This window comes from Octopus bimaculoides, chromosome 10, assembly GCF_001194135.2.
Source record: "Octopus bimaculoides isolate UCB-OBI-ISO-001 chromosome 10, ASM119413v2, whole genome shotgun sequence".
In the NCBI taxonomy this organism is placed as follows: Eukaryota; Metazoa; Mollusca; class Cephalopoda; order Octopoda; family Octopodidae; genus Octopus; species Octopus bimaculoides.
Genome location: NC_068990.1, coordinates 32,044,721 through 32,056,394, shown reverse-complemented (window position 1 = coordinate 32,056,394; position 11,674 = coordinate 32,044,721). Strand labels below are relative to the sequence as shown.

At 36.1% G+C, this 11,674-nt stretch overlaps 1 protein-coding gene across 5 annotated transcripts in view; it reads right to left on the bottom strand.

The window, feature by feature from the left end:
• LOC106874538 (uncharacterized) overlaps nt 1–11,674 on the bottom strand; it is a 40,005-nt gene that overhangs the window by 5,241 nt on the left and 23,090 nt on the right. For 4 of the 5 annotated variants that reach the window (XM_014922305.2, XM_052971113.1, XM_052971114.1 and 1 more), the window contains exons 2-3: nt 10,858–11,544; nt 7,966–8,309 (exon numbers count right to left, since the gene is read on the bottom strand). In XM_014922305.2, the coding sequence (XP_014777791.1) occupies nt 7,966–8,309; nt 10,858–11,527 (1,014 nt within the window). In that variant the 5' untranslated portion in view covers nt 11,528–11,544. Of the gene's footprint in view, nt 1–4,841; nt 5,341–7,965; nt 8,310–10,857; nt 11,545–11,674 lie in introns of those variants that run through there. The other variant, XM_052971115.1, reaches the window with a different exon arrangement.

The following is an 11,674-nucleotide window of genomic DNA, read 5'->3' as shown; positions in this document are numbered from 1 at the left end:
CCCCCCCCCCACCACTACCACCACCACCACCATCATCACTTGACAACCGATGCTGGTGTGTTTACGTCCCCGTAACTTAGCGGTTCGGCAAAAAGAGACCAATAGAATAAGTACTAGGCTTACAAAGAATAAGTCCTGGGGTCAATTTGCTCGACTAAAGGTGGTGCTCCAGCATGGCCGCAGTCAAATGACTGAAGCAAGTAAAAGAGTAAAAGAGTATTTATGTCAAGTGACTGTATTAAGGTACTCTTATCAGCTTGACAATTATCTACTTTATTTTGGGAAAGTGAATCAGAACATATGATACCTGCACAAAACATTCTTCCTCTGTCTTTATCTAAACCATTATTACAAGCAATAAATTCCAAATTTTATTTGGCCTAATTCTGCTCTCAGTTATGATTTATAACCAATGTTTAGCAACCGCCAATAGTTTTATTTTGTTGTTGAGATAAGTTGATTTTTATATTCTTAAAAAAAACTGAAACAGTAACAAATTCTTGGTGTCCGTCTCATTGAGATGCTTAACGTTTGAAAGTACTTTAGAAGAAATTAATTACAGAATTGTTAACCAAATATCATGTCCATTTTTTTTTTTTGTTTCATAATTTGCCATCAGAACTAACTCAAATAAGAGGAACTTTTCTTCAAAAATGACAATATTAGCTCTCAGATGAAGACTTCCAATGACACTGTTTACTCAAGTCAATATGATTCTGCACTTTTCATCAAAATGAACAGATGTAGAAAGGTTAAGGATTTTGTCAAAAACTACAATGCAGCACCAGGAATGAGATAATGAACTCATGATGCATAAAATGAGAATGCTGATAATATATCACTAAAACTCTTCTTCTTTTACTCAACACAATCATTGTATGAATGCCAATAAACTAGAAAGGTTCAGAAGGACTGAGTAAAGTTCATTGTTCTAGTGCATAAGACAATAGCTGCATCAAGATTTAACTCTTCAGCATTTAAATCAGCCAGATCTAACCCAAATTTTCTACTTGTTTTATGTACCAACTGGACAGATCCAGCCTCACACATCTACCTAACGATGTCATTCTAAAAATAAATAATCACATAAATGAAATCTTGAAGGTACAAGATAATTAATGCATGATTAATACAAAACAATGTGAATAAATATGCATTATATTTGACAAAGTAATCTGAATACTAAAGGGTTAAACGTATCATGAGGTTACTATATCAACCTCACAACTAGCTATTGTGAGTCATTCTGAAAATATTAGAAATAAGATGATAACACTAACGCAAAAATAAATAATTCCTTACATAGTGTAAGACTTCAAAATTATTGGTAAAGATAATAAAAAGTGATGACCATAGTTTTTTTTCCAAGAATGTAAATGAACTGAAATGGTTTCATATGTTAAGGTCACCTGGTAAGTGGCAACTACCACAGAATACAACAAAATAATGAAGCATAACTCATGGATATAGCCAGTTCCGAAATGCTACACTGCAGCACACTAATGTATCATGAAATTATATTTTTAAAAAATGTGATAGAATACAAACTGAAATTCTAAATTTTAAGTCTCTTCTTCACTCTAATATTAAAAGTGCATGAGAAAGAGAGATCATTGCACTGAAGGTGAAAGGAATATGTTTATCTAAGTATGTGTCCAAATGGTAAATATCACCAAAATAGTAAGATTCATTTGTAGCATAACAAAGTACTTAATTTTCAGTACTAGGAATTATTTATATTTGTAGGATACAATAAGTAAATAACTTTTGCATTAAATACATTTTTTGATTTATGCACAAGGAGTTCTAAAATATTTCTATTTACTCTTAAGTACCCAACAAGTAGAGAAAAAAAAAAGAGAAAAAGATTTAGGAACTGGTGCTCAAAAAATGTCTTTCTTGTTGAAAATATGAAACTTAAAGTAATTTTTTCAATGAATAAAAATGTTTTTCTTTCTAAAAGTTTACAGTTTATATTTAGCATAAATTCATATATTAAATACTATGACAAAAAGACAACTTGAAATATCTGCAAATGTAAAATAAAACAATATCAAGCATTGTAAAGTTAGGTTACTTATTATGTTAGAGGTATACAGTTAATAAAGTCATTGAAAATGATATTAAAAAAAGGAGACCTCAGAATCTAATTATAATTATCTTCAGAATTATTCACCTCACAAATGTCAACAATGTAGATCATAAAATAATTATTAATAAGGAATAAATGTGACAGTGAATCTTGTAACCCATCGTAAAGGAAAAAGTAATAGTCTTTTAAGCCCAAAAGAGTTTTTACAGGCTGGTTTTTGTGTTCAGTTTTATGATATGAATGATAAATCTTCTTTTGGATATGATAAAGGTCTCTTTCAAACAACACTAGCAGAGGATCTTCTTCATAGTGATTCTTGATAGATAAGTAAACTGAGGTGTGTAGAATTAAGAATACTGCTCAAACTATACACATGCAGAGAGTTGGAAGTGAAAATAATTGAAGTGGAAGGTTAACACTGAAGGCATGTTCTCCAAGAAGTGTAATCTAAAGCAGCTTGGCTTGGCAGAGTTCATTCTCTTCAAATCAAATTCACAGGAGCATATAACTCAGGTTTTCTTTACCTCTGCTAATTACGCCTTTAAGTTTATATGTGTTTATATATATTAAAGACATCACACAGACACAGCACTTAGTGATGCTGTAAACTTCAGCTACATACAAGATTGCTGCAACAATTGGACTTCAATTGGGGTACCATGGGCACCCAAATTGAAGAACTGCTACTTCTGAAGTTTTCCTTCCTCATAATTGTAAATGGTAAGTGAAACATCAAGACAGTGCCTATGCTTCATCTACTATGAACCTTTTTATGAACAACCATAAGTAATGGCATGTATGTGATATGCGTGTCTTAGCAAAAAGACACTGCTTGTCCAGATTCAATATATAAACATTTATACAAAAAACATTTAATCTATTAATTTGTTCTCTTTTCTCTCTCTCTCTCTCTCTCTCTCTCTCTCTCTCTGTATATATCTTCATAAACACAAACACAATAAATATATAAAGAAGGATGTACAATGTATTAATAATAATTTAATGTCAGAATTTGAAGGTTCAATGTTTCCTACTGACCAAAGGTCTCAAAGTGAGCAGAAATCTTTGGTTTAGAGAAAATATGAAGTTATATTTATAGGGGAGTTAGGTTTGGAAGTGTGTGGATTGTGTATGGTATGGTGTAGGTAGGTTTCTAAGAGAAGTTTGCTTTTACCTGTTAATGGCGGTAGTACTTGTACTTGTGTATGTTAGTTTAGACAACAAATTTTTTTAGTTCATAAAATAGATAGATCCATATAAAATTGATTTATCAACCAGTTTTGAAGCTAAAAAGGGCAATTAGGCTATCAATAACATAGTTAGAAAAGGAAAGATTATTTAAGGAGATAGAATTTAGGATAAAGCAGAATTATAATTTTTGGTAGAATATGTTTGTTAGGGGTGTCAGAGTCATGGACTAGCGTAATGATATACAGTAGTAAATTGGTGGACTGTGCAGTAGTTTTTATTGTATAAGCTTGTAGTGGGGGAAGGGAATGAGTAGTGTAAAGGAAATCATGCGACTGAAAAGATGTTTGTGTGGTAGCAAGAGACAGAGAGGGTGTGTATGTGAGTAAGGGCAGGGAATGATAGTGGTTGTTTCATACAGACAGTCTTTATTGAGACTAGAAATATATATATATGCAAACATACATAGACTGAGAAAAAGCAACTCCACCATAAAATGGAATATTGTTGGAAAAAGAAAAAGATTATAATGACCATGGGAGCCACTATGAACTATGGGCATTGGAAAAAATCTTAAGATCTTGACTACATTGTGAACAAGAGAAAAATAAACCTTCCATGGATCTATGCAAAGAAGCCTTCACTCACATTCCTGTATGAGTGGATTTCAAACTATAAACTGGCTGAGCCCACATGTAGCTAACTAATGAGAGTAGCAAGAAATTTGACCCATAAAATCAAGTAGAAATTTAAGTAAAATGTTGAACTCCTTCTCACAAAGCTCTCAGAAGTATCTGGTGAGATACAGAAAAAACTAGGCCCAGATGCAAGGCACAGTTGCCAGAGACTCCATGTGTCAGCCACAGTCGCTACCAGTGGTCTGCTGGTTGACCCATCAGCAGGCTGCAGTCAACCAGCCCTTCGAAGGATCCAGTGGCCTTGTTCATCAAATACATCTGATTGGCAGCAGTATGACAAGGATATTGTCCAAACATTGGAAGGGACTGCTGGCAGAGATGTGCATCACTAACTGGAAACTATGGCCTCCATCACAGTGAACTTTGCAGTTAAGTATTTTGAGACAGTGGCAGCTAGGCCCATACCATGAGTTTACATGCTAAATCACAGGTCAATGAAAATGTAGCATCTCAAGAAAGAACTTAAGTCACTTAGGAAAACAGTACAAGAAACAGGGAAATTTGAAAATGCCAGTCAGGCAGATCTTCAGGCAATCCTCAGGAAGGAGCACCTGATACTGATGAGAGCTCAGAAGTGACCAATTAATTGACCTGTTCCAAGGACACTATTAATGAGCAACACATGAGTGCTTACAGTGACAGTGAGAGATGCGAACCACCGAGCTCATGCAAAGCATTTATAACATCTTCCAACAGTGGAATTCAACTTGGAAAAGCTTTGCTTGAGAAAAGGCTTGAGCGGAATCCTATACAAAGTCTACAAGAACTATCCAAAGCTACTTCAATGTCTTTTTAAGACTTTGAAGGTGATTTAGAGGAGAGGGAAAGTTTCCCAATCATGGAGATATGCTGAAGGATTATACATACCCAATGAGGAAAAAGCTGAGATTATCAACCAATTTTGTGTCATCTTCTTGCTCAGCATGAAGAGCAAGATTTTCTTCATCAGTGTCCAAGACACTCTCCAACTTTCTGTTGAACAAGATTTATGTCAGCACATTGGTACAGATGGGAAGCATACCAGGAGTCCCCTGGGTGCCTTGAACATATAGGCATGGTGACCCAGCTCATCAGGAAGGTACAACAAGAGAGAATCTAGTTGTACTGTGGCTGGACTTGGCTAATGCCTCTGGCTTGATTCCAGCTGGTTGAAGTTACACTAGAGAGACATCATGTACCCAGAAGTAAAAGACCTCATCAGAGACTACTACAGCAAGTTCAGGTTGAGGGTTTCTTCTGGCTAGCTGACATCTGACAGAGCATGGATGAGTTTCAAACCTGCAAAGCATTGGTGCACAATTTCGAAGAAAGGAAAAGTCACCAATGAGTACTACTTCAGGGTAGGGAAAAATCAGATCCTCTCTGTCACAAAAAAAAAAGAAAAGAAAAAAAAAGTGAGAAGTTTCAGGAAGGTCTTCAATCGCAGCTTGAAGGACAATGACGCCATCAAGACAGCCAGAGCAGACCTGGAGAGCTGTATATGAGGGTAATAGCCTGAATGCAATATTAGATTGCTTATTTAGAAAAGATTAGAACATTTGGTGAACTTGGCAACTGTCAAAATTAAGATGTTACACAAAGATAGAACAGGTAGGATGAACTGAAAGAAACCTATGCAAAATGCAGGGATGGAAAGCAAAAGCCTTGCATTTTGATAGCAAAAATGATGTTGACAGATCCCACTGAAGAATCAAGAAGGAAAGGTTATCCCACTCTGGTGATCATGGCTTCTTCAGGTTCCTTCTGAAGGTGATAGACGAAATGCTATGTGATATTTAGTTGGGTTGCTTTAAGTCCTGAGTTCAAATCTTGCTGGATTCTAGTAATGCTTTTTTTTTTTCTTGTAGGATGATAAAATACAAACAAATATTGGGTTGATTTAATAGAATATATATGTCCTTCTCCAAATACATAGCCTTGTACCCATGTTAGAAATTAATCATGAAAAAATATAAAAGATTGACGGTTTTGAGGGCAAAACTGTTTTTCTTTGCTTTTCTTAATAATCAGTGCTTAGAGTATTGGACTTCAGACTGTGGAAGAGTTAAAAATCAAAGTAGAATTGATGGTATGTTTTTGCAGATGATTCAATGATTCATCGGACAATTTTGTCCGAAGTTTATACATAATACCAGTGTCTACTTCAATATGCTTGGTGACAGTACTTGTAATATCAACAACAGTGATAACGATAATACAGTGATAAGAAGCAAATATAATGTTGGAAGGCAGGTGGAGATTTAAGTGTTTTGTCAGAAGTGTATTGGGCTGAGTCAATCAACAAAATTCAATTTACTTAAAAATAGTTTTGTGCTAATTCAAGAAATAATTTATAATTTATATGTTTCACAATTAACAAAGAGAGGAATTAACTTTTTGAAGTGCACAGAGAAGAAGGAAAACAGCAACAATATCAACAACCCTATAAATAAAAAACTATACAAAGGAGCCTCTATGTGGTTACTGAAACTGTTAGAAATAACTATAGGCCCCCTAAAATTAGAAGGAAACATTGGATAATAGCTGGAGATAAAAAAGACAAAATCGAGTCTGAAATGCCTTTAATCATAAGTCTGCTTGATTTGGATAGATTTGAAGCTTACACAACAACAAAAACAAAGCAAAATACCTACTTTTCAATGAATAGATATGGCAACATTTAGTAAATAATATGTTACAGGGCGTATAAGAAGCACAAAAAACGGCAGCATTGTTTTCATGTTAAATTATGCTAGTACAAAAAGACAACTTCTATTTTCACTTCCTATTTTCATAAATAAGGGAGGCAACTCTTGATTGATTTTTTTTTTTTGAAATTTGTCTTTGCTTCAAGTCAGCTCTAACCAAGTACGCTTATGATCAAAAAGATTCCAGACGTGATCGTCACATCTTATTTCGAAACAGTGTTTTCAGGAGTACATCATCCTAAGTGTCTACCCAATTTTTTTTTAAGACAGTAGAATAACTTGGAGAGAGTTTAGTTGCTATTTCTAGCAAGTCAAATGGAGTTGTTCAATTTATTTTCTATTTCATGGTTTAGTAACAGAGGAAGGGAACCTCCCATAGCAGTTTTGCGAGGTTTCCAAAGCTAACAAAAGACTGTTAAGAGTTAGGACAGAATATTTTCATGACATTTATTTGCATAAGACTAACTCCAATGATATAAATGGATAACAACTGGATGGAAATGCTGCTTCTAAATGAGTTAGGTCGAAGAAATCAGATCTAAGAATATGAGTTTAACAAATAAAATGATATAAGATCAAGAGACATGGCAAGATGTTGTATTAAAAATTATGCTCAACCCATGTCAGCATAGGAAAATGGAGAAGCTCACTAACACTCTGTAGCCTCTATGCCACATGTGCCACACCCAATCAAGCCCTCCAGCCCAGCTGACTCAACTTATCCCTTCTCATCCATCACCGATGGATGAGAAGGGATGATTGTTCATCTTTTAATACAGGAACAACAAGGTATTATGTCTGGCTCTTTTCAGCCTTCTGGAATTCTCATCTACCTTTGTTTTTCTTGACATTGTTGATATACAACTGTTCAAGAACTGTATTAACTTCATGGCTCTTGGAGATCCTGTAACAGTGATAAGTACAGTTACTTCTTCCAGACCCCCAAAATAACAAACTGAACCATGAAAGACCATACAAACTGTATGATAGAACTCAAGACTCCTCTGCAAAAATAAGACTAGATAGACAATAATGTCTACCATATCATCTCAAATGAGAGAACCACCACCAGCTACAAATAGTAGCTAAATACTCTCAGCTTACACTCTACCATCTCTAAAAATAAGGAACAAGAATGAAGAGCATATCCAAAATGAGGAATGCAATGTAGTCTTGGATATACAAAAAGATAGGATGATCACAGTTTTGATCATATTTATTACCTTCCCAGTCATGCTGGCCAGGATCTAAGAAATAGAAAATAAACTTAATAGAAAACTAAAATGGAGAAAATATTTACCTTCTGTACTGTGTAGACATTTTCAATCCGGTTGTACTCATCCTTGAGCTGTTGCCAAAGACGGGATACTTCCTTGGTCTGTTGGTCACTGTCAGCATCAAGAGCTCGTTTACTTTTCTCAATTTTGTCCTTAAGAGTCTTCAATTCTGCTTCTCTTTCATCAAGTTCCACAGCTTTGTCATTCATTTCAGCCTTCAGTTCCTTGGTTTTTTTCTTATCTTTCTGCACAATACGGTAGATCTTGCGAATTTCATCTGCTTTACTTGAAAGACCTTCTTGTAAACGTTCAGTGGCATTCTGATAGCGAGACTGAAGGTCAGTTAGGCAGCCTTCAAGCAGAGATTCTGGAAGAATTTAAAATATATGAATACTAAGACAATTCATGTTATTTCTGAAACTTTAAATTTCTAACACACCAATGTGATGGCAGTTGGAATACAAACTTAATTTAAAGTAATAAATAGCTATTGGCCCATGATATGTCAGCAAAATATGTCAAAACAATAGATATCACAAGAGATACAGAATGCAGACCTACTCTGGTGGATATACCCTAAGACTTATCAATTACTAACCTAGTGCCTTGCAAGTGAACCTAGGAACAAAAAGGCTAGGAGAATATACTCAGAGGAAAAATGAATTGTGGTGATCAGCTTCAAGGTAGTTTCCCAGATTGCTGGCACCTTCCTGCACTTGGGAGGAGACCTATTTCCTTCACTGCAAAGATAATGATGCTGGTAAATACACAAACCTAACACCACTTCAAAGTTTCATTATGTAGATATCTTACCCTGTAATATGGATAATGAATCTTGGATCTCAAGGCATTTTTGTTTGTATGACGCTCAAACAACCAAGTGTATTAGTGAGATGCCTGAATTAAAAAAACTGCCTCTTCTGTAGTTTTCTTGTTCATGAGTGTACCTGGTAGGTGAAACACAGACAATCACATGCACATGTGCGTGTGTGTGTGTGTGTGTGTGTGTGTGTGTGTGTACACATGCACATCTGTGTGAATCTCTAGTATTTGTATCTCAGCAAAAAATGTTTCCTGAAGTGACTTTGTCATCCTGGATGGAGGCTTGTAAACAACTATTGTCAAATGATTCTAAGATGGAATAACATCAAGAATCTAATATTTTCAAGAATTTGATAGAGGTGGTGTCAAATAATTCAGTAGTTGAACTTTTGATTCACAGATCTGATTTATAACTGCGACTGCCATATATTACATATCATTGGACAATAACTTGCTTTAACTTTACCCAAAATTTCCTGCACAATTATCTTTTCCAGCACTGCATGAGACACTCTTCTAATTAAAACCCTATGGTAGATGTTTAAAGAAGGGTGAAGTTTAAAGTCAACAGATAGTGATCTAAAAAGTAACAAGGAAGCACTGGTCTGAGCAGAAAATCCACAAAACTTTACAAAAATACCTGTCCTGACCATTCATGAAGGAATGTAGAATAACCTCTGTTCACGCTACAAGAATGGAGGCGCAATGGCCCAGTGGTTAGGGCAGCGGACTCACGGTCATAGGATCACGGTTTCAATTCTCAGACTGGGCGTTGTGAGTGTTTATTGAACGAAAACACCTAAAAGCTCCACGAGGCTCCGGCAGGGGATGGTGGCAAACCCTGCTGTACTCTTTCACCAAAACTTTCTCTCATTCTTACTTCCTGTTTCTGATGTACCTGTAATTCAAAGGGTCAGCCTTGTCACACTGTGTCATGCTGAATATCCCCGAGAACTACGTTAAGAGTACACGTGTCTGTGGAGTGCTCAGCCACTTGCACGTTAATTTCACGAGCAGGCTGTTCCGTTGATCGGATCAACTGGAACCCTCGATGTGGTAAGCGACGGAGTGCCAACAAACAATGTTACAAGATATAAAATATTGAGAGAATGGATGTGGCTTTAACAGTGGATTATTAATTGCAAGATCATGGGTTTCAAACATTGCTGCAATTCTGGGATTATACCTTTAGTTTTAGGCTCATATCTCTCTAATTGCCTGATGTAAAATATTTTAAGAAAACAATGGAAAACAATCTATGTTTGGTTGGTTAATTCATTTACAATCTGAATTTTCTGAGGACTTCAATGACAGAAAAGAAAATAGTTACAGGCTTGGCTATATAATTAAGTAGTTTGCTTCATAGCCATGTGGTTTGGGGTTTGATCCCACAGTGCAGAATTTTGGCAAGTGTCTTCAACCAAAGCCTTCACTTGATAATGCCTTGCAATCAGAATTTAATAGATGGAAACTATGTGGAAGCCTGATGGCAAGACCTTTGCAGTTCTTGGATGGTAGATATAAGCCATTGTGCAGTTAAATAGCACCTCTAGCCCTTAGTCAAGTCTACTTTGTTGCTGGCATTCAGATCCCTAGGTTAAGAATAATATCCTTCCTTCCTACCACCTCCCTAGAGACCTTAAAAAGGGCAATGGGTGTTATCTTTTCTGTTTTGAAGCTATGAAAACATTAAAAAAAAGGCCCTCTCTACTGAAGAGAAAAGTTCCTGTTTTGGGATATAAATAAAGCTTTGAACACCACTCATCCTTATTAAACTATAAGTGTGGGGACATACACACATGCAAAAGAGAGAGAGAGAGAGAGAGAGAACATTAAATACACTTTAAAATGACATGAATTTGGGTTGCCTGTGCTAATATTAAACACAATCCGTTATTATAAGTCACTTAAACTTTTCACTTAAATATGGTCTCAAATGACCCTGGAATGAAAACATTTTTAGTTTGTAAAGTGATTAATAGAAAAAAAATAATATTGCTCAAGAGAAAATACTTTAAACATGTGACACCATTATTTAAACGTAAAATTTCCAAATAAGAGATTAAAATGTAGAAAACAGAAAGCCTACTTACCAAAATGACACTGCATTTCTTCAGAATCACTATCATCCTCGACTTCATGATTATCAGAAGAAGGAGGCTGAGCACGATGAAAAGATGGAGATGGAGGAGCAGCAACAGCTGCAGCAACTGCTTCAGAAACTGCACCTGCAACGGCCACCTCCTGCTGTAGAGAGTCAGTGTTATGTCCCATTCGCACAGCTCTTGCTCTGGGCTGCTGATGCACTCTGACTTGGTGACTTGGTAACTGTGCCCTTGGATTGGGTCCTCCATCACACAAATGTATGCCTACTTCAGCTGAGTTCTGCAGGTAATCTCCACAAATAAAGCATACATCTGCATTGTCCTCTACGTGTCTTTGAACAGTGTTTCGGTGTTGCTGTTGATTATGGTGATGTGTAGCATTTCGATGGCCTCTTGGGTTGCTGCGTCGGTCCATGTTCCCAGTAACCATGCCACGTTGGTTTCCACGCCTGTAGTTAGGGAACCAGTGCGTTCGCTGTACATAACTTGCTGTATGAGCATTTCTACCTGGAGGAACACGTGGTCTGTGAGCTTCTTGAAGAGGTATCCTTCTAAGGATCTGCTGATCAAAACGACCGCGGGAGTTGTGATAACCCATCAAGGCCTGACGACTCCCATGGTTCACAAAGTGCCCGTACCTTGCTCCTTGATTATACATAATTGATGTTATGTTCCCTGTTAAAGACAAGACAGCAAATACATACCAGATGAAAATTTATAAAACAAAACAAGTTAATAACTAAGATTACTAAGGCACTACCTATGTAAATATGTATAATATATATATGTGTATATATATGTATAT